This window comes from Molothrus ater, chromosome 1 (assembly GCF_012460135.2).
Source record: "Molothrus ater isolate BHLD 08-10-18 breed brown headed cowbird chromosome 1, BPBGC_Mater_1.1, whole genome shotgun sequence".
NCBI lineage: Eukaryota > Metazoa > Chordata > Aves > Passeriformes > Icteridae > Molothrus > Molothrus ater.
The window spans coordinates 65,848,944-65,875,781 of record NC_050478.2 but is presented as its reverse complement, the minus strand read 5'-3'; the positions used below and the strand labels follow the sequence as shown (position 1 = coordinate 65,875,781).

The following is a 26,838-nucleotide window of genomic DNA, read 5'->3' as shown; positions in this document are numbered from 1 at the left end:
CCAAACAAACTGGATTATGAATGACAATCAGTCCCAAAGCAGACCTTACACTTTCAGAAAGATCCAGCCCTTCAGGCTCTTTATTCCATGTTAGGATGAAAAACTGAATTTCTCTGATATTCTCAGAAACCAAGGAATCACAAATCATTGCATTGATAGATTTGCTACAATAATGGTGTCTTCCTGATAATACTGCGATTCTGCCTAGTTTACATTTTTCAATAAGAATTTACCCAACAAATTTATTAGAAGTTTTTTGGGTGGTAATCCCTAGAAGTATTTCCTTAAAGGGCTAAAAATGGAACAGCTTACCTCGAGGTCCAAACATATAGTCCACAAATGCATTTACTTCCCGGTCAAAAGCTTTCAGGGACTCCTAAAAAACATGGAAAAGGCCATGTGAAAAAGACATTATCTCAGGGTCACAGAGAGAATATGATTTTAAAAAAACTCGAATAAACTTGTAAAAAGTTTGTCATGCGCAAGTATTTCCAAAGTACGCAACATCGTGTATACTGAAAACCCCCAAACCTCTTTAAAAATTAATTTAGGGCAGATTGTGGTCTAGATATCAATACAAGTCTCATTCCTGGAAACAGCCCAAACTAGAACTCTTTAGGAAGGGAAATTAAGGTTTATGAAATTCAGTAAGTATCACAGTAAACCCATCTGTGATGGGTGTAGTTTTCACTCTGATAATGAGTGAAATAAAGAGCTTCTTTATTTTTATTATGTTTCCTCAACTGAATATCTCAATGCTTTACACTTAAAGAAGGAAATCTTTAAGTGATTAAAGTGACGGTGGGCCAACTGAGATTTCTCTGAACCAGGTCCCAAGTTCTTATAAAGCACGCCTACAGAAGAACCTAGAGGTCCAGTGACGAAGTTCAGGCCATGTAGGGTGGCAGGAAGAGGCAGGTAACTTTACAGAGATATTGTGCTTTGAGGTCTTGGTCAATGAAGCTGCCAAGCTGGCAGGTTCAGCAAATTTGTGTCTGTTTTTGACTGAGTTGGGAGCTAAGCCATGACCTACACAGTCCTTTCCCCAACTGGATGTGGTGATCTCTTCCCAGACTGCAGCTCTGGGCAGTGGCTTCCTGCATGCCTGTGCCTGAACAATTCCTTGCCACAACCTGAGGTCAGCCAGGTTCTCCCTCTCTTCTTCCCAACAGCATCCTACTGTGCTTGATGGACTAATTTCAGCACTGAGAAAATGCTGCCAGGCTAAGGAGAGGGACATAGAGTGATGCTGAGCCTTGCTGCAGGGCAGGAGCTGCTGTGGGCTCTGGATGCCTTTGAATGCCAGATATCTCCACACCAGCCTGGACTGCTGACACCGTTAACAGATTTGCCTTATGAAGAACCATATTTGCACACTGGAAGTTCCAGCCCTGACCTCTCCATGCCTGTACTAGGACTGGGTTTTGATCTGGGCAGGGACAAGCTCCTGGAACTCCCAAGCCCCTTCCTTGTGTTTCTTCTGACCTTGATTTTGGTCCTCAGACTGTTCCAAGTGGACAGATTTTGTGTGAACAACTGGTAATGAGAGGTTCTTTCAGCAGCTTGGGCTATAAACCTCTGTCTCCGTAAGAGGCTGTTGCATTGAAGTTTTCTCAGAGAAAAACCCAACAAAAAACCCCAAAAATGAAAAGTATATATTTTTCTAAACAAAAATCAAACCAACCAAACAAAAAACCCTAAACAAACAACCAAACAAAAAAAGCAAACAAGCAACCAACCAAAAATATTTCCTCAAAAGAAACTGATGATTCACAATACAAAAAGGTTTCTCATACTTCACAGCACTGAGGAAATTAAACTACCTTTTAGGAAGGTGTCCTGGCTACAGCCCATAAAGAAAGGCATTTTCTGAATTTCAGACGATTACCTTAGCAGCCTAATGATGGCTTCTGTCACAGGAGGTGACTTGATTTCTAGGTGTGGGACCTGTGCAAAAATCTGCTTCCATTTTTATCCCCTTGAGCTATACAGTAGTTCTGTTATTATTTCATGACAATGATACTCCCTTTTGGGAAATGCCACTGCTGCCTGTCTGTGATGTGCCCACCTGCTGCATTAATTTGAAACAGACCTACTCCTGTGCTTCATGGTTTTGTGGTTAGACTTGACAGATTGCTTTGGAAAAAATACTGTAATGGATTTGAATGACTTCTAGGAATGAGCATGCAAAGCTATTTGCTTTCATGCTTACATTACAATAAACAAATCTTACATGTCCAGAACAAAGTAAAACACCATGTATATCTCTTTTATATTAAAATACTGTGGACAAACCCATTCTCAGCTACATTGAAATGGAAATTAGGTACTGAATGCTTAGATGGAGGAACAGGAATTGTAGGATATTAAGAGCAGAATAAAATAAAAGAATCATAGAATTGTTTAGGTTGGAAAAGACTTTTAGGGCATCAAGTCCCACTGTACACCCAGCTCTGCCAACTCCACCACAAGACCATGTCCCTGAGTGCACATCTAAACGTCTTTTAAACACCTCCAGGGATAGTGATAAAATCTGTGACTTCTCTGGTCAGATTGTTCCAGAGCTCAACAACCCCTTCAGTGAAGAAATTTTTTGTAACACCTCATCTAAACCTCCCTGGCACAACTCGAGGCCATTTCATCCTTTCCTTTCATTTGTGACCTGGGAGAAGAAGCCAACCCCCACCTGGCTACAGCCTCCTTGCACACAGTTGTAGAGGGTGATAAGGTCTCCTCTGAGCCTCCTTTCTTCAGGCTAAAACACCCCCAGCTCCCTCAGCCACTCCTTATGGGACTTGTGCTCCAGACCCCTCCCCAGTTTTGTTGTCCTTCTCTGGACACACTCCAGCACCTCAATGTTCTTGTATTGAGGGGCCCAAAACTGAACACAGGATTCAAGGTGTGGCCTCACCAGTGCTGAGTACTGGGGGATGATCACAGCCCTGCTCCTGCTGTCCACACTATTGCCTCTACAGGCCAGGATGTCACTGGCCTTCCTGGCCACCTGGGCACACTGCTACCTCACATTCCACTGACTGTCAACTGGTCAAGGTCCTTTTCGCAGGGCATCTTTCCAGCCACTCCACCCCAAGCCTGTAACACTGCATGGGCCTTGCTGGACCTCACATCACCAGCCTCAACCCATCAATTCAGCCTGTCCAGATCCTTCTGCAGAGCCTTCCTGCCCTCCAGCAGACCAACACTCCCACCCAACACAGGTCACTGTCTTCACTGATCCAACCTGCAACCTCTTACACCTGGTTAGGATGAGTAGACAGCATGCTGAGTAGATGAGCCAGCCTGAAATTAAATCTACCTCCTCATGAGTGTGCGTAAATGACACAGTGAGAACTTATACCAGCTGACAAACTTGTTCCCATCTATCTTAATTAGCACTACAAAAATTCGGTGCCTGGTTTGCCTTCATTGGTAATTTGAGAGTAGAACTTTTTCTAGGAGGTGCAGCAGAGAAACAAATATTCTTCTTACAAAGAATATTTCAGCCTTTGCCTCTCTTCCAACATTGAACAGCTTATTTTAGTTTACAGGAAGAAAAATAGAAATTTACAAGATACAGATTTATAAGCTTGTTATAGAAATTATATTTGTTTATATACCTAAAATGAGTAGTAATAGTTTGGGAAAAGAAATTCTTAAAAAAGGGAGGTAATTTTATGTGACTAGTCTTGACACCTTCCTGTAATGCTGCTACAAGAGACTATGCTGTGTTTCTGGGTTTTAGAACATGTCCTTAATAGTACCTCTGGGCAGATTAGATGCAAATGTCTTGCTCAACATGATCTGTCACATTTCTAAAGAAAAGATAATAAAACTAAAAATCCATGTGCTCAGACAACTCACTTCTCCCTGGCAAATCACAGTAATAGCCTTTATCAACAGAGGTATTTGGGTTACAAGGCCAAAGATCAACATGTTTTTCATGTTGTTTCTTTTTTTGTACAGGACATTGCTCTGGGTATTAGCAATGTATATTCCTTGGTAGGATTTTGGACAGATTTGCTGAAGATCTATTACCTAAACCTATTAAAAAGACAGTAGGTTATCTGAGCAAATGAAATCACCCAAATGGAAAGATCTGGAGAGAGTATAAAGTCAATGATGATAAAGCAACAGAGATCTCTCTAATGAGATATTTCAGTACTTTTGCACAGAAATGTAGGTAAGTGAATAGGTAGCACGGTGCACATAAGTGAATTAGTTTTCATGCCATTGCACCTAAAACACAATTTCAAAGTCATTGGGTATGTAAAAAATATATCACTTCTTGTTATATATTTATATATCTTTGTAAGACATATTGAGAGACCAATATCTACTGGTTTTCTAGTAGTTTTAGCAAAAGTAGTATAAGCTATGTAAAAATTAGGTAAATGCTATCTAAACAGTACAGATATAAAAATAACTTTGATTTCTCAAAATACCAATGATTTGCCATTAGGCATTGTTTATTGATCAGTGAAAACACTGCCTCAAGTGATTTAGGCTGGCTCTTTCTATAGTTTTATAACCAAACTACTTGGATCCAATAGAAACACGAAAAAACTCTCTGAAATAAACTTCTTACAGATGAATAAACTACATTCAATCTTACTTATGCTATCTGGATACCTTTTGTATTACTGTTGATTTGGTTTTTTTTTTTAATTCAAAAGCCTTGACTGTCATTCACTGCCTCAAAAATCAGAGATAATTATTTGCTTCTTCTTACACAGCTACATAGAAATTAGAATACTCTGTACAAAACAAGATCTCATTTCAGACTTCAAAGAAAAAGTGGAAATGGGTGCCAGCCTCTGCTTTCTGATACAGTTCCTGTAAGTAACAGTGATATTTTAAAGTACCCTGATTGAAAATACATACATTATTTATTTTATTATTTAAATGGCAATTTTTCTTTGATTCCCTGAAGAGTTCTGCTCTGTACATGGTCATGTCTGCGAAATACTGGAATGAATCCAAATTTAGCAGCATGTTTAGATGCCACCATGCATATATTTAAATATACAAATATTAAAGAAGATTTTGCAAATGGTGGTGTTGGCTCTAGAATGGCTGAAATAGTGGATGAAATTAAGCAAAGTTGAGTCCAACTCAAAACTGCTTATAGATTAAATTGTTTAGCTTTTTATTGCTTGAAGCAATTAAAATTACCCTTGAACAAAGATGTACAATGATGGACAATTCTCCATTGCTTCAGACAACCTTCCAGGATTTTGTCATCTTTACCCTCTATGATTTGTGTGTTATATCTATAGGGGTAACAGATACATATAATTTTTAATTAAAAAATCCCAAACTTATTTAGGGATTTATATGAGAACTGCAGAGAAAGTTGAAGCTGAAGGCAGAAAGGTGAGGCAGATGTTTCTATGAATTGTGTCTTATAAGACCAGAGATATTTAATGAAATTGGGAGGCAGGACATCCAGGAGCTGGCAATAAACAGCTGCTTTGTGTAATTTATGCTTAATATATTGATCTCACTGCTAGATAATCTCACTGAGAGTAGGAACAAGATGGAGTGAGCTCGTGAGAGAAACCCAACTAGATGGGGCATGAGGCTGCTGCTATGTCCCATGGATACTGGGAAGGAGGGAAAAAATAGCTAGAAGAGACATTATCTTAGATCTTCTTTATTAGCACTTTAGACTAATCATTTGAAGAGACAGAAACTGGAGTCCTTACTTGACATGGTGATTTCTGTGTCCCACATTCTGGGACATTCTCTCCCCTCGGGTGGCTGACCAGGATTAGGGGCTGAGCCATAAAAGCCTTACCCAGCAGAGTGGTGTTGCCAGAGCTCCTAGGAGCTGCACAGCCCTCTGTGGTAACCTGGGCTGACTAAAGGGCTCTTTTGCCAACATGAGATGGATCCATGGGAAAGGTTTTTGCTGCTGTAGCAATCTCACTGCCTGAATCCTTCCACCTCTCCTTCAAAGGCATGTAATTTAGTGTGACAGAAGTGACTGAAGTCAAGGGAAGAGAGGGAAGTCCTGCTGGAGGTCTGGGTCTGGAAAGATGCCCATATAATATGTGGACAACATTTGGTAATGCTCCTACTTTACAGAAAATAGCCAAGAATGGCTAAGAAAAGAGCTATGTGTGAACTACTCCATCTAAATATATAGTCATTCTTTTAGAATTCCAAGAAAAGAGAGAGCTGTATCTTTGTTTTGGAAATGCAGGCTGTGTAATATGTTTTAATATAATGCAAAAATCTCTGAAAAATATGGTATGGTGGAAAAAAAATAAAGGAATGCCATTCCAGCTTTAGCAGAGAAAAATAAAAAATGAATAGTCTTTGTATGTTTCTCTTCCTCTTTCTTCTAAAGGCTTTCACATTAAACTGTAAGCACTCCAAGAAAGAAAGATGTTGTTACTGTGATCAGTAAATTATTTTTAAAAACTTCAAGAGCATCTTTGAAGGTAGCATAGAATAGCACTATGTTTGAGAAAAATACAATATTTCTAAAAGGTCTTAGTGAGAACCATGTCTGGTCTGAAAAATTTTATTTGATTTTCAGTGTCTTTCAACCAGATCATATTTTACTCCTATTAATTTTTCATACTATGCAATATATGATTCATTCCACTGATAAAGCTTGCATGCATATGTGCAAATGTCTGGATATTTTCCCAGTTGGTATTACCAAATTCAGCACTTTTTGTGACAGATTTTTGCAGTTGAGGGTTATTTTTTGCATGTATTTGGAAATGACTGACTGCAGGTTGGCAGCCTAGGTGAGGCTGGGAGCTTGCAGGCCTGCCTGTTATCTGACAAAGCAAATTGGTGCGGGAACTGATTCATCAAATAGGTTGGTTTTCTCTGGAAGGAATTGAGAACAGCTGTTGGAACAGGGATTACAGCCAGAAGTGCTGAACACCTTCTCTTGTGCTGATTTAGTCACTGAAGAGAGAGCTGAGTTGATGATGGTGTTACTGAGGATGTAAAGGTAAGGGGAAGGTAGCTGAAAAGGGAAGGCAGGCTTGCAGGTTTTTCCTGAGTAGCTGCTCAGGTTACACTGCCTGGAAGAAAATGCAATTTTCAGTGGGTTCCTCAACAAGAAGACTGGCTAGCCATTTCTGATATAAAAAATGAACGGATGTGAAGTTTGGTAACCATGGAAAGACACAGCTAAATGTAGCCAGAGATTTTATCTGGCATTTAAGCTGTCTAGGTGGCTTGACTTCAGATTCTCTTAATTTATTGCTGCCCAGAGAAGTTTTGCTTCAGGGCTTAGCAGTGCCTGAAGGGAAGCAGGAGGCTGCCAGTAGTATTTGCACCAAACCTGAAGCAGAGTATTTGACTGCCTAAATTACCAGGAGCATGCTGAAAGATGCTCTTTACACTGGCAAACTGAATTTAATCTCATCTTCAATTTTACTTCTGTGTTCTCTCTACTCAAACTGATCTTTCACCTACACAAGTATTTCCCCTTGCAAACACAGCCAAGATAAGGAAGCAATACCTGGATACAGGCAGCAGCCAGCATGCCAGGTGTGCCTGTGATACAAGTGTTCACACCTGCTCTCTGTTTAATCTTCCAGTGGACCTTCAGCTTGCATTCTAAATCTGCCCTGAGCCTCAGACTAGCAGTTAACTCTGGAATTTATCTTTCTGCAAGTACAGCTCTTGTCTCCCTATGGAAAACATAAGTATGTGTCACAGCAGGGACTACAATCCCGATGCTGAGATGAATTATTTCAGTTGCAATTTTTCCCTTTTCTTTGATGGTGGTAATAGCTGACTACCCTCAAAAAATCAAGGGGATTTGCCAGCTCAAGCAGATAAGAAAGTCATAAAAAGATGTCAGACATGAGTTCAAGTTAGGTAGAAGAGTAGTTTGACCTTAAAAATCATTAGTTCCAACCCACCTACCATGTGCATGGACCTTCCACCAGACCAGGTTGCTCAAAGAAGAAATCCTTCCTCTTGATAATGTTCCTCTGCACTTTGGGGAGTTAGAAATGGATCCTTTGACAAACATACACCTAAACCAAGTTTCCATGCAGATTCCATGTCTCTGGTGAATAATGTCACCTTTATGCAGTTCCATTTGTGCCAATGGTACTTTTTGTGTGTGTTTCCACACCCAAACCAGACCAGAACATTAGAAATAGGAACAGTGGAGCCAGCAAACATCCCCTGCCATTGCCCACAGTGGAGAAGCAGCAGAGTCAAACCAACAGCTCCCACAGGCAGATAGAAACTACCACAGGAAAGAGCAAGGCCAGAAGGGACTTGGCACAGACCTCCCCTGACTTAATTCCCATTTTCTGCTAAAGCAGCTGGTGGCAGAAAGCCAACGCCATCCTTCAGTATCTGCTGCTGTGTTATCTTTCCTTCTGGTGAAAGGGAAGCAGATGACTTTGCAGCTTGAAGGTTGAGAAACTGCCACACTTTCCTCTGTGGAGCGTGAGTGGCCTCCACATGAGTCAGAGCACAGGGCTCCATTTAAAACCCATCCTTAGGCATCTTAGGCTCTCTGAGTATTATTCTCAGAGAGCTTTAAGAGAAACAGTGGCCTACTAAAGGCAGAGCCTTTGCCTTGCTGCCACGTGGCACCTGTGAGTACAAGTCGTGGGTACAAGTGTTCCTCACTCTGATGAAGGAGATCCCTTTGAGCTTGCTCATTGCCCCCAAAACATCAAGCAGAGTGACCCAAGGAGACCTGCTATACTTGTTCTTTCCCAAAACATGCCTGCACCCCATCTTGCTCATGGCTGTAACCACAGTGCCCCACACCAGCTGTAATCCCTCTCATCTACAGCTGCAATAGCCACCTTCACTGCTGAATTTTTTCTCGTTTTTTTACAGGTGTGAATCTATAGACAACCCTTCCTGCTGCTGCTTGTCTGAAACAACAGCTTAGAGATTGGTAAAATTATCTCACACATAAGGGAAAACACAATGGATAATAACGCAATGCAAGGAAAGAAGTAAAATTGTATTTACTTCTGGATCTAACATTCACCTTTCTATAAAGTTGTGATACAAAATGGAGATCAAACTGTAAAAGCTTTGCATTTGTGTTTTCATTCTCTCTTCCTAGCTAACAAAAAATACCCTGCTTCCTATTTTTCCCTTGTTCCTCCAAAAGTCTGGGTTTTAACTCATGATACTGAGGTATCACAAAGAGACCTCTTATGGCTCTTTGAAAATGCCAGATTTTAGCTGTACTGAAGCAGAAAGGCAAGTTCTGCCTCATACTGACAAATTTATAATAATGCATGATGAAAGCCCAAAGCCCAGCATGTACTGCTTTAGTGCAGTTACGTTTGAGAAGTGAGTTGTGCAACACTTTACTTGGTGTAAAACTCCTAAAAACTGATTGCCTGGCTTTGGGGATTGCTGCCAAAAGCAGGCACTTTGCAAGCACCTCAGTTCTGTGTGACAGGTCTTTACAACCAGGAGATGCTGGAGGAACAGTTTTCTCTCAAGCCTGATCGGTTGTGGGTTGATGGTTGGTGACTCACATTGGAAATGAGTTTCAGCTGTTTTCAGCTGGAGAGCCAACATACTTCACTTCTGATGAAAGGGTACTAATATTTAGCTCCCTTCTGCTTTGGGATTTTAAATTTTGTTTAATAAGAGGTCTCTTTTCTCTTGGTTTTGCAGTCCTGCTCAGTGCTGCACCCGCTCATCCTACACATGGGAATAAAGATGGAGGAATAGCTGCTTTATGGTTTCCATCAGAATTCAAATCAGCTTAAAACACCATCAATACCATAGGTGAGAAAGCACTTAAGAGGCAGAAGAATTTTAGTGAAAACACTGTAATTATGTGAGTTATTTCAGACATCAGTCTTGTTTCTGGACTATGCAACCTGCTAGGAGTCATAGAAAATATTAACTGCTCACATAAAATGAGGCAAGACTTGTTTGTTTTACCAGTCACACTACTGTCAGATCAGTTATTGTGAGATAAATTGCTTTTGCAAATTTAATCAGCTGTTCAAGGTTTGTTTGGTTTTTTTTTTAAAGTACAAGGAAAAAGCATTTGGAAGGTTTCTGCACTACAATTGTATGGGTTAGAAGAAAAGTGATTTAAGAACCCATGAATATTTACTTGACTTTACAAAACCCTTTCATAATTGAAGTGCTTGAAAGCATTCCACCCTTTACACATTTTTAATTTCTCAGTCTTATCAAAGGCTGAGGGTCACAATGTTTCCAAGTGACAAATCCCCTTTCTTGAATGACTGCTTGCATGATTTCCCTTCTACAATTCCCAAACTTTTTTTGCTCTGTTCTTTGTGAATATGCTAAGTAATCACTAAAATAATGCAAGTCAATTTCAGCTCTTAAAATAGAACTCATATGGCCTTAAAAGAAGAGTAAAAAGGAAGAGTTGCTGCTGTGGCCCAATTTGCAGCATCTGTCAGTCATGTACACTCCCAAGAACTGTATCTTTATAATCCATCCTCTTGCTTGTTATCAGAATTTCAAAATGAAACTGTCACCAAAGCAGATCAGTGCAATCCTTTTAAAAGTAATCCTGCTCAATTCTACCTGCTACACAGGGGAACATCAGCTTAACTTGTAATTAAAGAAGATTTCTCTAGGGAGACCTCAGATGCAGCCTGGCAGTTCCCAAGAAAATGGTAGCAATTATTGACCTCATTTTCCTTTGCCCTAACAATCAGATTTAAAACGACAGAATGACCTGAGTTGGAGCATAATTCCTGACAGTGATGATGTGACAAGAATGTATGATGGTGAGGGAATAAACAAAAAGGAAATCAGTTAAAAATGAAGCAGTAGATAAAAATTCTGCCTCCTTCTAACAGCCTGAGTGAATACATCACTTTCTCAAGCAAAGCAACAATCCTTGGGAATGGGCTCTGGCTTGAATAACAGAAAGTTTCCTTTGGAACAGGCAGGTCTTAAAGTTACAAACAAAAAACCCCAATGAGTTTTTTTAGAGAGAAGTTAATTTTGTTTTGGTTGCTTTCTTAATTGTTTGTTCAGCTCTTGTTGACTTTACAAGGCGTTGGGAAGACAGATCAGTGTCAGAATTAATTTTACATCAGCAATATGAAGGCCTGCACAGCTTAACTTACCTGCTTCCAAACAACTAGGCTTGATAAAGGATGCCCAACCAAACTGTGTCTGAAGAACCAGTGTACAATTTCACCTCATATAAGAGCAAGACAGCCAGCTGCACTTTGAGAAGCACAGGAAAATAACTCTACCAAAACAAAGGAGACAATCACCCTTTTAAGGCTTTGGATTTACCAGATTATTTAGCTTTGGAACAGAATATTCCCGAAATATATACTGGGTGTAAAGTGTTTGCCCAAAATTTGCCACATGTGCTACTACACTGTTTTTGCAACAAAGATTTTGCATCCTACATTTAGACCCATACAATAACTAAACCAAAAGGGCACAGGGAGCAAATGAAATGGTAGAGGAGAATTACAGCAACAAGTTTATATGGCAGCTCCGTTTTCTCAGTATGCCATATCATGATAAGTTTGTTTTCCTCACTATTTGCAGACAAATTTTGTTGCTGCTGAGAAGCTGATTCCATAAGTTAGTATAATATATGCAGGACTTTATTTTGTGTTTTGCATACACAATTGATCATTTTTCTGGAGAAAGAAACAGGGACAAGCTGACAACATGTCCTTTTTAGTACTGTGAAAATCTCTTCATTTTCTACAGCAACAAACTTCACGATCTAAGATGAATAGATCCTCAGCCTCTGCACATGATCTCATGGCTTGATGGACAAAGAACCTTAAAAAAACCCAAACTAAAACAAAACTCCCCCAAAAAAATACAAAAGCAAGAGCTCTGATTTTCCCACAATCCTGGCAGTGCAGGAGGACAAAGGGCACTCTATGCCAAAGAAGTAGATTTCTTGGTTGCCGTCCCAGATGTCTGCCACTGTGTCCCCACGGCAGGGATTAATGTGCAAGGGACTGCCTGCCCCTCCTGATAGAGGCAGGGGGATCAAAAAGGATTTTATAAAATGTGTTCCCTGGCTGGGGCTTTCCCCCAGTGAACAGTTTTGCCTGAGTTTCTTAATCAGCTCATACCAGTGCTGGGGGGTCCTCGGCTGCTGGCAGAGGAGACAAGGCAGGAGTATTTGAAAATCTGTGTGGGTAGCATTTCTAGTTCCTCTGGGCACACTTAAAAGTAGGACTGTGTATTTTTCTCTTTGAAAGACAAGAAATTAAATTAAAGTACCAAAATGTAAACATATAAAAATTAAATAAAGTGTTAGGGTGCTTTTTTACATATTGTAATCTTTGACAGGCAATTGTCAGCAGCCCTTCAGAAAACTGTAAGTTAAGAACTCAAATTAACTAAATAATTGCTTAATTCAGACTTTTTCCTGCAGTCTTAATTCCCTTTACAGACACACTTTTGCCAAGGACAAGAGTGGTAGAAGATTGAATACAGCCTCTGAAGCATGTAAAAACAAAGGAAAACTGTAAGAGATGCTGGAAAAACTGACAGCTCCCTACATAATTAACACTTGTTTCAAACCAGTTACAAAGTCTCATTGTCAGGATGTATGAATTAGAAGGCACTTCTAACATATAAAATGCTACAAGTACTGTATGTAAGAAAATGAATGAAATGCATCAGATTTCGTTTGCATTACTTAATCATCTACAGTACATGTAGGCAATATCTTATGAATTTGTGAAATTCAGTAGTATTAATTTCATACTCCTGAAGTACTTTAAAGTTGCAATAGCTAGGGACTGCGTACAGAAGCCTGTTTTAAATATTGAAGGTTCCATGCATAAACAGAAAATTGTAACATAGGATACCTTATTTTTTTAGTAGCAAATAATGGTCCTCAAAATACTTTCATCCTCATAGATGAAACAGTCTCAAGTTGAAGCAATTATTTAACAGCCCTGAACTCCTTATAAACATACAGAACAACTAAATCAGAGCTAAACATCTGTGGCATTTTAAGTTTTGCCTGAGTTTTTTACCATGAAAGCCACTGTGCTGGCTGGAGAGTTGGACTGCCAAGCCCTGGCTTCTCAGCTGTACTTCTCCTGGGCTGGGAATGGCACTGCAGGGCTGTTGGCAGTGCTGGTTTTTGGTTTTGCTGCTCTACAGCTCTTACCTATTTCAGATAAAGGGATTGGTTAATTGAAACTATCCAAACTGGAGCTCTTAAAAGACACTGTACCAAGTTCAGGTGAGCTGTGCAGGACAGCGACCTGCAGCAAAGGAATGGTGCTGTGTGCCTGGGAGCTGGCACACATGGAACAGGAGCAGAGAGGTGTTCAGATCTTTGGCTAGCTTTTGCAGTGACTTCTTTACTATAGATCCCCCAAATCAAACCCCTTCTGCCCTGCATTTTTACTGAACTAAGCCACCAAGTTCTTGTTTCCATAAATCTACACAATCTAAAGTCATACTTTCAAGCTTTTCACAGTAAGAGTAAAACCAGAATTATATTTAAAACCAATACCTCTAAATGAAGATTTTTACTGACCTCTGTAAATTCAGAAAGCTAAGAAAGGAACAAAGTGGGATTAAAACCCACAAAAGCACATCTATAATAAGGCTTATTATTAGAAGTTTGCTTTTTTTCCCGCCAAACCCTCTACGGAGTGTCTTATTTATACATTAAGTCTAGTAAGATTAATTCTGCCCAGCTGTTTTTCCTTTGTGGAAAATTGCACCTATAAACACTTAGTCAAACTGGGCTAAGTACCTGCCCAAAGGCAAAACCTACCCTGATACATACTCTGTCTAACCTGCTCAAGTTGTTGAATTATACAAGGACATTAAACCAGGACAAATTCCCATCCCGTTGCCCCTGGAAGAAGCAGGAGATTTATGAGGGAGCATGTCCATAGCACAATTATAACCCAACACATTATGGGTAAATGCCATGCTGGCTGCTGCAGGGACCAGCAGAGTTCCACAGGGATGTAGCAGTCTCCTTGGCCAGACTCACTGGACCCACTGCCAGCAGTGCAGTGCTTGTATCTTAATTTGTATCTTAGTTGTATCTTAATTTCTCTTCAAAAACAGGGAATGCAGGACTCTGGCAAGGTAAGGAAGTCTGAGGTATGTGTGTGCATGCTTTCTATCTGTCCCATGCAGGGACTGGTAACATAGGTCAGGTTGTATCCTGCTTTAGCCACATCCTTAAAAGTAACAGCACTTAGCTCCTCTTGTTCTTACAGCTTGGGTGAAGGAGATCTGGGTGTGTTCTTTTGCCCACTAGAGAAATGTTTTTCCTTGGTGTGCAGCCATTTGCTGTGCCATTTCTTTGGATAGTTTTTGCCCAAATGGATAGAACCTTTCCTGAGCTATTTTAGGGATGTAAGTTGGAAAAGGTGAAAGAAAAGAATTTGAAGGAGGGGGAGGTGTTTGTAGCATGCTGCTGAGGATTAGAGAGTTCACATCCCAGCTTCTAAGGTTTCAGCCTTAATCTTCCAACACATGCAAAGCCTTTCAATTTCACTTCGAGGTCACTACCCATGTACAAAACTGTCTAACTGCTGTGTGACAAACGTGGACACAAAACTCAGTACAGGAAGCTTTTCAATTTGGAGTGTAAATTGTTCTGGGAAAGAAGCATGAAGTTTTCAGTAAAAATACCTACTTCTAAAATCTGTACCTTAGATTTTAAATCAAGCAGATTTCAAGCTTGTGAGTTGTAATAGACATTTATCTCCTAATTTATCATTTGATGGTAGATACCATTTACGAGTAACTGCTGACTGAAAGAAGAAAAGTAAAACCCGAAAAATTCTGAAGAGTAAGCATGTCACAATATCTAATAATATGTAAAGCAAACATGACTAGCAAACATGCAGTACTTCAGTGGGTATTGCTGGTTTTGCAATACATCTTGTGCCTTTGTAATTATGTCCAGTATTAAAAGATCAGCTTTCTTGGTGGAGGCTTTTCACACAGCTAGCTTTCTTCAGCATTCAGGAAGATCATCTGATAGGATCAGCCTAAGCTGACCTGGAAAGTCAAGCACCATTGAAGTTGGGAATTTCCATGTGCCATAACAGCTCCATGAGAGCCCTGCACCGCTGTGGCTGTCACACCCATCCAGACTGAATGAATTGCTTCTCAGAAGAAACAGCTATTATAAAGACAGACATCATTTGGAAAAATTTTGGTTCCCTTGATAGTTAAGCATCAATGAGGTTCAATGCTGCTCCAAAGTGGACAGATAGCAGCTGGGAGAAAAACTAGAGTTGCTGGCAAGGTCAGCTTGAAGTATCTGAGACCTGATATACATCACATGCACTGATCAAGTACCGCTTTCCAGAAAATGAATATCCTTACCAGCTTAGGTTTCCAAGAAGGATAAGCATCACTTCTTAATTTGCATCATGTGTGTGCTGTTAGGAATAACTATTTGAAGAGATGACAATTTCTTACAAGTAAACGCAATAAATAAGTTTGTTCTGCAGAAGTTAGAAACAGCACTGATGGCGCTTGTAGCTGATTTGTTTCAGTACAGATAACCTTAAAAACTAAATAAACAGATAAGATAATAAAGATAAAATGAGAACCTTCTGTACTCAAAAAAACCTCCAAAAAACACCAACTAAGGGAGAAAAAACAACTAGCAGACATAGAAAAATTGTTTGCTGGTGAAATGCATTGTCTGAAAGAGTGGCAAAAGTAATAATGGTAAATCTAGTTATTTAATATCATACAGTACTAAGATGTTTTAGACAAAAAAGCAATGCTAAGAAGCTTTCCCATGGGAAACCAACTATAGCAAGAAATATATACCTCTGTTTAAGTTGGTGCAATCTATAAATGTGGTGAGGGAGTAAATGTGTGACAGTTGTGAGAGTTAGGTAAGCAGGTAAAATAAAAGAATTCCAAGTATCACTGATTTTAAAGAAAATCCACCTACTTAGAATTATTTCTTTTATGAAGGCTATAAGAAAGAAAGCAGGAGGTGATGTCTGAAGATGTCCTCTTGTACTTTTCCCAGCTAGGTATAAACATTTGAGGGTTCCAATTGAAATCGAAAGCTTCCTTCATTCTGACTGTGCATATGTCTCTCTCCTAATTTAAATTCAGCTACCTGCAGTATTAACCTGTGGAGTTGATCAGCTGTATATTGATCAAAATATATCCTAAACTGGCTTATAGAGTCAAGTGCATGATCATTTCAGGTAACAAATTCTCAAACCTCATCTAATGCTGGATGGATAATGAAGTTTCACAGGTATTTAATAATCTCATGTTGCTTTCTACTTTGTTATTGAGTTCAGTGTTCTTAATTTACACTGACTCATTATTTGAATAATATTGCATCCTCTTTGCTGAAACAACCACCTTATTGCCTCCAAGGAAAGCCTCTGAGAATTACACTTACTCCAGTGTCTTATCAGTGCTGTTCATTTTAGAGGTGGAACAGTGGGGGGACACCTTTGTAAAAGAAGCAAGAACAAGTGAAACCCCAAATTTCCTGAAGACCAGGGGACTAGCATGGGTTTCTCATTTTCAGCTGATCAGGATGTTCCTATTCCTATTATCCTATTGAGTGCTCAGGACCTGTTAGGTTTACTAAGTGCTTGCTGTATGCATGTCAAGCTTCAGCAAGACCTGATGTTTAACAAGCCAGAATATTGAAATACTCACACTCCTTTAAACTCAGGAAAAGACATCTGGGGGAAAAATGGGATAGTGCTGTCTTTTTTCTCTTCTACACCTGTCTTACTGACACTGCTCTCTGTCTTGGCTTTCAACTTTGTACCTTTCCATCAAAACACTTTCTGATCTGAATTCTGCCATCTCCCAAAGGCGTCTGGCAAACAGAAGAAAATTATTTCGTGATTGATGAAAAAGAAAATATTTTGTGAAAAAAAAATTCTATTAAATGTAGTCCGTAAGGGACATTTTAGTTATACCAGATTTGAAATAAAATGATGCTCCTAATTTAGTAAATGTAAAATGGGAAAAAAAATTGGTTCTCTTTCTCCAGGTAGGTTATGAGAGATATTTTTTAGTTTTTCTTTAAGTTATTGTAATCAAAAGAACTCTTATCTAGCCTTTTATCTTTGAAGGGTTTTTGCAGATACTATTAAAATGCAGGCTTACAAAGTCTACAGCAGTAAGGAAGAAATAACTGCATTGAACCCAAAGGGTTTTCATTTCAGTTTTCACTGAAATGGAGAGGTATTTCTATTTTGCTGAACAATAAAGCTAAATGCTACCTCTTCTGTTGCCTTGCAAAAATTGCCAGTTTTAAAGACAAGTTTCAAATGTGTTTCAGCATCAAGAAATCACAAGCTGTATCTCAGCTTTCAAAGGAGAGCTTGAAGATCCTGTGATGCTTTTGCCACATATCAAAAAAAAAAAATCTTAGAGAGAATACGTAACTAAATTTCTGCCCGAAAAAAGAGCCCTGGAAATTGAAAAGAATGCTGTAAAACTAGAGATGTGATGTACTTCATTTTTCTGGTTCTGGGGAAGGACTGAATGAGCAGTCCTTTCTCATGGTTCTTAATCATCAAGCTGCCAGATAAAGCCAATAGCTCCAGTATTTCAACAGGAAAAATTTCCAATGTTGCTTTTAAGAGTGAATCCAGATTCTTTTGTGGATGTATCCAGATTTTTTCAGTGGATGTACCTAATTTGTGGGAGAAGATTTGGATTTCTTAGGTAACTCACAAAAATAGGCTGTCTACTACTTGGAGAGTGATGATCACTGCTGGCTGGAAGACATCTCTCATTTCTGCTTTCAGTAGCAGCACGAAGTGGGAAGAAGAAAGGCACCTATAAAGACTTTGCTAATCTGAACTGGTTTCTGATACACTTGTTTTCCAAGTCTTTGATTTTTCTTTTTCCTCCATTAACTTGAAAATATGGAGTTTTTGTGTGGCTTCATGCATACTTTTCTGTCAGTATTAAAAGATATGCCTTGGAAAGAAGTCAAGTCAAGGTAAGTGGGTTCTCCTAGGTAAGAAGGGCTGATTTTAAGATTTAAATCCACAGTACAGTCTGGTGTAACAGCAAAGCAACACTGAAATGCTACCCTAGGATGACGCAGAATACTAATAGCTGAGAGGACAGATGCAGCTGGTTCTAGAAAATATCCCATTGCATGGGATATTTTTCATATCACACGAGCATCTGAATTTGGGGAGGAGGATAATTTTGAGTAGCCAGTCACAAGGCAAATTGTGTAAATTACTTGATATATAAAGATATTTAAATAATAAATTGACAAGTATATAAATATAAAAACATAAAAAGACAATGATTTTTACCCCTGGAAGTGCATGGACTACTGACAAACTCTGAAAAAAATTACACCTTGTGCACAGTAAAACATGGTTCTGGCACAAATACCAACTCCTATCAGATCAGAACTTGCACAACCTCACAGTTAATCTTTTAAACTCCAGCAAAAGTAACTTGGCTGGCTGCAGCCAGCAATGGGAGAGAAAGCAGGTGTGGACAGTAATATTCAGAACTGCCTTACCAAGAGATGTGCCAATTCCCTGACAAGGAAATCACTCTCAAAAAGTTTGCCAACCATTTATTCCTTGCCAATTTGAAGGCACTTTGCTTTTTGGAACAGTTTTATCCATGCTTACAGAAAAATGCAAGAAACAGTCTTGTTTTACTTCTAGTTGGATGTGAAAATGCAAGTGTAATATAAGGAAATAAGGAAACAGAAGCTGATGCTTACTTTCCAAAGTGTCACTTGAGAACACAAAACAACAATTAAAGAAGGAAATATCTTCTTCTATAAACTGGTCCTTAACTTTTTTTTCTTCCTTGCATTTCTCCCTTAAATCCTGGAAGGCAAAACCTTGTATTTCAAATGCTAATTCATTATTTGGACTTCAGTCATGTTTAAAGAAGACGGCACAAGGAGAGGAAGGGAAATGACAATTGATTTTCAAGCTTAATAAAGAAGAAAACAGAGGGTATGGAAGTCCTCTTATGTCTCCTTCTCCAAAACAATTCTAAATTTACCTCTTTTAAAACCCTAAATGAACCCTAATGAACTCCAAGGACACTTTTTCTTAAAATTGTATGAAACCCAAATAACAGAGCACTGTCTGCTGGCACAGGATAAGACGGTGCCCAAGCTAATTAGCTCCCTTTCTCCATCAGCCCCAACAGTGGGTATCCTAGAGTTTAATCCACACATAACTGGAATTTTAAAGCCCAGACTCTTAAACCCATTACACCATGGAAACACCCAGACCGACACTTTCCTCAGAATAAAAATGCTAATGACTGTGCTGCATGGTAATGCCCTAATGATACAAAATGTCTGTAAACTGCCCCAGTTATTGTCACCTAGAGGAAATAACAACAGCTGAAGACTTTTTATCATGTGTGTAAGTCAGTGCCTCTGTTAGGCTGCTGTACCACATTGTCTTCACTGGCTAAAAACTTCATGAATGGTGACTAGTGACTAGCATCCTGTAGGAAGTTCTTTAAGAACTAGGGGAAGAATGGTTTGGTTGTGGCTCCTAATACGTGGGTTTAGGACATTTATTTGAAACTTGGTCACCGTACTTCTAATTTCCATTTCTTGCTGTGTTTGGTTTTCAAATGATGACACAGAATATGAACTACTTCTTAATTCATTTCCATATCTGTCCTCCTTAGCGTGAAAAAAAATCAAAATCTCTCCAACCAATGATGAAAACTTAATGATCTTGATTTTTTATTCTTTAATTATATATCTTTGTATACAAATTTCTACTAGAGAGGGCTTGATTTCCTTCACTATGGGGAGCTGACCACTTTACCACAGTCAGTTTTGAGTGGAAAAAAAGGAAGTTCAGGGCAGTTTAAAAGTCATTACCTAGATGAACTCAGTATTTAAAATTATCACTCTGTTCTTATTAGACTGACATCAAGTCAGAGTACTTTCAGTATTAATGCCAATATAACGCAGTAATTTCTTGAAGATGTAAAGAATTCTAATTACACTCCTAAAACTGAATTTACCTATTCCTCAAAAATTTAAAGTGGCTTTTGCCGTTAGTTAGGTAGATAAGATGCCCCACAGAAGTAATAAATATTCACTTCATTTCATATTGTTCTCTACTTGTCAGCTGTGCACCAGTCCCATGGGTAAAGATGCAGTCACTCAGATAGTGTGGCCCGTGTATTTAGCATATGAGAAGGGAAGCCGTGGAGAGTTTATCCAGATAATGGATTTACAAGCTCCACTGTTGCCAGGCACTCACAAATTGGCTGATTAATTTGGTGTGCTCAAATTTTGAAGTGTGGCATTTGTAATGTGACAGAGCTGCACGTCCCGGGGTGTTTCTTCTCTGTTACAGCTGGGCAATCCTCCTTGTACCTTTCCACCACTGCCTCACCAGGCAGGCTCATCCCAGCAGCTCTCTGGCTGGAACAAGCAGTTGTACACTTAATTCCATCCCCATAATTTCCCTCCCTTCTCTGTTACATTCTTTAATTACAAATCAGACTGCACTTGTGACATATTATTTTATCATTGAATATCAACTTCAGACACTCTTTGTATGATGCTTAATAAGGTCTCAGCTTTTAAATCAGTTTTACAGGCAGTGTTTAACAAAACTCCATAGAGCATGGCATGAAAGCATCAGGAAGAATATGATTTTATTCTATTTATTTACACTTGAATTTTGCTTAGAACAGGGAATAAAACAGGCCTTTATATTTGCCTTACTTTGGACTTTACTAATACCTCAAGAAAATACTACTGCAGGTTTTTTCCCAACTTTAGACTGAGTCAGAAGTTCAAATTTAAAGTGTTTGCCTATGATTAACCTTTTTCTTCAATAAAGTCAACAAGAGATGCTATAAAGTTAAATGAATGTAAAATCAAGTTCCTGATGAACAAGAGGACTGTGCTTTTTTTCACAGATCAGACTGCTTGTAATGAAGATACAATGATCAGTCTTCAAGAGTCAGAGGATCTTCCTAGAGATGAGAGGGATCAACACCAAGGACATGCAGGTTTTGGTAAGTGCGTATCTGTAACTATGCAAATGAATTGGTGAACTCTTACTTCAGTTCCTGGAAGGTTTTTTACCTAATCAATTTCACCATGTGCAAAAGGATTCAGTGTCTCTTCTTGAGTTTCTATGCAAGTAGAGCCTATCTTTCCTGTTCTATATGCAGCTTCTCAGCATGTTTTCTCATAGCCTATTAATTCTGTGTCAGCTGGCAAACCCCTGCCTTCCTGCTCTGGTTCTGGATGGCAGGGCTGCTACAGTCCATTCCCTCTTCACTCTGCTGGAGCTGGAGAGATCTTGTGGGTGCTGTAGCACTGGATGTTGTGTCATCAGGTATTTGTGCTGAGCTGATCTCTGTCTGCTGAAAAACATTCTCTTCCAATTTGTGTGCCACTGTTCAGGGGCTAGAACATTGTCTTTGCAATAGTCCTCCTCATGCAGTATTCAGAGAAACTAACAAACACCAATGGACAATGAGACAGGTTTATTTTGGCTACAGTCGACAAAGAAGAGGCATTTCTGCTCTCTCTCAGGCTCTTTGCGTATGTTCTGCAATCAGTGTATGCCCATACCAAGGTCCATATCTGGATATGGTGGCCCTGATGCTTATGAATGCTTAGAAGAGTTAGGTGTCTTTCTGTGTTGACTTCAGGGTCCAGGGGTACCAAAGCCTCTGAAGGAAATGAAAAGCATATTCCAGCTTCTGTCTCTCCTCTCCTTCTACCACGGGATTCTTGTAGAGGTATAGATACTTGCAAAGGATCTATAATATCTAAATACAGTCCTCATGTTTATGCTTACCTTAGTGCTGCCCAGTCTCCTTGTAAGCATAAGTTGCCATGACTGTGCAATGCTATACACCCTCTTACCCCATGAAAGTGGGATTTGACCCCATGGAAAATACACTGACAAATCAAAATGTGTAATCGGTTTAAAGTTCAAGGGTGCAGCCAAATCCTGAGCCAGTGTAATTTGACCTAGATTTACTGAAGCACGGAGAGCTGCAGTGAACTACATAAACAGAAGAACCAAGCCACTGTGGTTGCCCTCCTATGGTGAGGATGATGAGGAAATACTTAATGCTTTATGATGGCAGTAGTTTGCTGCTTCAGCAAAATGTAGTTTCAAAACAAACAAACAAAATTTTTCTTATTCAACTTTCTACAAATAATAGTGATTATTGAACACCTAGGATGCTGAAAAAACTCTCAGTTGAGTTTAAAGGACACTAGCAACATAAGCCTGCTTATCTCAATTTCTATACAAGTGAAGGGAATGCTCAATCAATGTTCCCACCACCTGGGCCAAAAATCTGTTTGTCCTACATTTGCTCCTGATACCTTTGGCAGTATTCTCCGATGTCCCCATGACCCCTTGCCCCCAAGCTCCAGGTCCATCTAGAAATCGATGTGCTCTAACTTTTAACCCTGCATTAGCATCATTGCAACAGCTTTCATCAATAGCTCAGGTATTTGTTTCAGTAACTATTATTCCAAAGACACTCTTTCGAAAGTAACCTTCAGCCTTTATACCACTTCAAGGACTTTCTCAGACTGGCAATTCTTTCCTCAGAATGCCTTTATGTATGAGTAACAAAGCTTGGGAAATGTCAGCAACTTTTGAACACTAAGATTACTGGACATACAGAAGCAGCAAAATTTGCTAATCCAAACCCACGTGAAGCTCAGAATGGCAACTTCTGGCTATTGCTTCCAGCCATTTCAAGAAAAATGTCAAGGTTAATTGAACAGCTCTAGGAACCAGAAAGAATTAAGGGTAGGTCTCAGCTATAATTTCCATTGGTATGAGGTTGCCAATGCCTATGTTACCAACTAATGCTTCCTTGATTTGCACTAGTATAACTGACTTCATCTCAGTCCTGGAAGGAATCAGAATGTAACATTTTAACTAGTTCTGGGTATTTTGCCTTTCTTTCCTGCTGCCTCAGTACTCCTGAGCACCTGGGTATTACCTGTACCAATTACTGATAAATAATGTACATTACCTTCTGCAACACCAGGTATCTTTGTAACCTTCTTCCTCTGCCACAAGGGAGACATTATCAATGGCTGGTATTCACTTAGTCTTTGTGCAGCTGTGGTAATTTAGTCATAGCTTTTGTGTTTGTATTCCAAATTGATAGGAAATAGAAATTCAATTATGTCACTCTAAAGGGGCTCAGGCAGCATAAACTACTGCACCATTTCAGGTCTTTTCAATAGGGTCTTCTCATATCTATCATCCCAAAGCTGAGTTGGTGGCAAATAGAATACACAGGAGAAACAGATTCAGACTGACAGCAGGTGTACACATGACTTTTAGAAAGAGGACTGAAGCTAATTCATAGAATGACTATTGGGATATTATTCATGTCTGGATTTATGGGGGAAGGAAGGGTCCAAACCAATTTTGGTTCAAGGAAGGCAGAATTTACTATATGTGATGCAAAGACTTTTTTGGGGGGGAAAAGTATTTTTGTTGTTAAATCATATAAAACAAAAACTAGGCTCAGTTAATCATGTCTCAAACTTCTGGTACAACAAGCTTTGCCAAATTATTCATCCCAATGTGCCTCAAAATTTAAGGCTGCAAAACACTTCTTTGCTAGTGTCCTACTTTGTAAGGTCGGCAGTACACTTAATGCATTGCTGTTTATAAACAGGATGAGCCCCTTTGGGAAAGTTACTATGACTGCAAAGACACAATGTGCTATGGGGAATCGGCACTGCTCGCTAAATAGGTGACTTCATTGTTCCACTTTAACTCTTTTAAATGCTGAACTAGAATCTAAAACTCCATTGTTCATTCATTACATGGAGAAAAAAAAAAGAAAAAAAAAAAGAGGAAGCGTTCCACTACAGATTGCATGGATAAAGCAAGAGCTTCTGTTAAGATAACAAATTACCGGGAATAATCGGTTTATGTAACACGCTCAAACGCACCTCGGTGTAGAGCAGAATGCACCTGCTAGGAGCAGGGCAGGGCGCAGGGCAGCCGGGGAGATGGATGTCCAGGGGCTGCGCATCTCTCGCTCCCTCTCTCCATCCCTCCCTCCACCCAGGACCGCGTTGCTCCACGTGCCTGTCCCCGCACGCCGCCGGGCTCCCCGTGCTGCGCGGCTGCCCCCAGGGCTCCCTCTCCCCCACCCCTTCTCCCCCGCTCCCTAAGGGTCCCTCTGTCCCTCCTTCCTTCCCTACAATGCCCAAGCTCAGCCGCTCGACCCGACCCGCGCCGGCGGCTCGGGTGCCTGGCGTGGGGGCATCTGAGGCCATGCCCCCCCTTTCCCCCCGAAAAATCACGCCCCGAACGCGGCCCGTAGGAGCGGGGGTAGCGGCGGGGGAGGAGGGCGGGCGGGCAGCGGGGGCTCTCCGCCGGCCCCGGTGGAGCGGGGGGCAGGGAGGAGAGGGGCAGGGGGCCCGGGGGATGTGCGTGTGCGGGGAGGGGACGCAGGGGGTCCCCCCACTCACCATGGTGGCGGCGCGGCGCTGTCCAGGGTATCGCCGGGCTCGGCGCGGCTCTGCAGGCGCGGCCCCCGCGCCCGCCCTATAAGGCACCGCCTTCTCCCGGCCCCGGCGCGCCCGCCCCCGCCGGTGAGAGGGCGGGCACGGGGCCGGAGGGAGGGCCGGGGCTCCGCCGGCGGCGGGCAGAGCCCAGCGGGGCGATGGGGAGGCGGTGGGGAGCAGTAGCTGGGCAGGGGGAGAGGCTGTGCGGTGCTGTTCCATCACCCACCCAGCTGTCACGGCAGATGGTGGCCGTTTGCCTTTGTTGGAATCCACCCTGTCGGGAAGATTCAATTCACTGTCGGGCCGCTTTGGGAGCAGACCGGGTCACTGAATCTGTTGGATTCAACTTGGGTTTGGTCTATGGCCCAGCACTCGTTTTTACAAGATGAACTTCTCTAATCTGAAGCCCTGAATCCTGCACACACTTTGCCAAAGTGAGATCCACTACCTGGAATGGTTACCGGTTGGTCTCAATTATCTCAGAAGTCTCTAAATGATTCCATGATTCCAACTGTGGCATCTCCAAGGAGATCTGTCTGTTACGGAGGGACTGCTAAGAAAATGTTTAGGCTGGTTAGGAGGGAAACAAAAATCACACAGAACGGGAGCTACTGATGCCATCACAACTTAGCCTCTGACACCCAACAGAAAAAGAGTCAGGGATGGAAGTGGCTTTGTGCTTGGTGCAACAAGCACAAAATCTCACACCTTCAAAACTCATTTTTGTTCTAAGTGGTAACAAATTCTTACAGCTACTATAAAATATTTATTCAAACTATCAAAGTTGGTTGAAAATTTCCTGCTTCTTTATATCTGCTTTTAATAAAGAAATCAAAATAATATTTCTTAAAAACTATTACTATTTTTCATTTTTATTTTCTAAAGGAAAATTTGTCAAGAAATTACATATCCATACATGCACTTCCATAGCTGCCTTCTCAATTCTGTGTTCATAGTTTGGTTTACCAGAGCTCAAAGATGTGTTTCCATGTCAGTGGGACAGTGGAAACACAGTGGAAATAAGTCAAGGAGAGCATGTGTGGTGCAGGACTGGTGTCATCTTCACAAACTAAAGCGTACATGATGTACAGACATGCTGTATTTGTCCAAAATGTAGCACTGATGTTCTGGAATTTGAGATTTCCTTCCTGATTGGCTCCTTGTCCATGTGCTACTTCAGCCCTTGCTTTCTCTTAGATCTAGCACAGAGGTCCACCAAAGGCAGCGAGGATGGTGATCTTCCCGGGGCTTCTGCCTGCCCAGAAATGATACTGCCAGGAGGTACATGTGAAAGAGTGTCCTTATGTAATTTCTAACCCACTTTTACAGACACAAACTTGTTTGCTCAAGCTTCCAAATTCCAGCATGTTAGTCCAAACTAACTGCCCCAATTCCTGAGGTTGACCTGCCAACCTTTGCCCTACTTCAGCTTTTCCATAGGTTTTTCATTTAATTCTTTGTGCGTCATTACAAACAATCTTGAAATATTGAGGAGAAATACTTTCTATACCTATTTTTTCCCCAGAGAAATTGTTCACTAAACAGAAAATTGTCCTGTTTGTCCAAAAAACTTGTCACTCTTTAGGTGCTGTAGAGAGAGGAACGGTTTGGAAGCTGACTGACAGAGGAACATAGAAGTGACACAGTGCATTGCAGTGCTTTGGCTTCACAATTTTTATTCCAATTTCTTTGTAGTCCAGAATAATCTAGGTTATTGTGCCAAGCCAAATCTAGACCAAAGAATATGGTAATACAAGGTATTTTTGTCTTTATTCTTGTTATTCTTTGTCTAAAACAAAAAGAAAACCTAGGTTCAAGTTTGGTAAAGATGTCATATTTCTAATTTATTCAATTCCTTGTTCCTGAAAAATTATATTCATACTAATTGATACTTTTCTTCCTTAACTAGTTTCCTTTTACAATAGCAACTTTATTTTTTTTTAGAAAAACAATAGTGTCTCCAATGAAGAACAAATAGGATTCTGGTGGCATCTAAGAGAAGCTGTAATAGCATTATGGATATTTTTAACACCTCTCTAATGACCTGAATTTGGAGATTTAAGGGCTGTGGCAGGATTTGGATTCATCTGTTTCGTAGGGAGAGTGATGCCATGCATTTAGTTGGACCCCAGGCATAAGCAGAGCAGACCTCTGCCAGCCAGCTTCCAGTGATTGTTGAGCGGCACATTATCCTGAGATAAAAGGCAGAAAAATAACTTGACTTATGGACAAATAGACTTGCTTAGTTCCAGCTGAAATTCCCTGAAAACTGGCAGAGTAAGAGGCAGTTTAAACAGCATTTCATTCTGGGGCAATGCTGTTACACAACCACCACTGTTCAAAGTGCAATACTGCAGGGAGTTAGC

The 26,838-nt window shown here is 40.4% G+C and overlaps 1 protein-coding gene across 1 annotated transcript in view; it reads right to left on the bottom strand.

Annotated features, from left to right (window-relative positions):
- ELOVL2 (ELOVL fatty acid elongase 2) overlaps positions 1–24,525 on the bottom strand; it is a 51,172-nt gene extending 26,647 nt beyond the window's left edge. Inside the window, exons 1-2 of the mRNA XM_036406431.1 lie at positions 24,437–24,525; positions 313–376 (exon numbers count right to left, since the gene is read on the bottom strand). Coding sequence (XP_036262324.1) covers positions 313–376; positions 24,437–24,439 — 67 coding nt within the window. The 5' untranslated portion in view covers positions 24,440–24,525. The remainder of the gene's footprint in view (positions 1–312; positions 377–24,436) is intronic.
- Between the last annotated feature and the right edge of the window lie 2,313 nt (positions 24,526–26,838).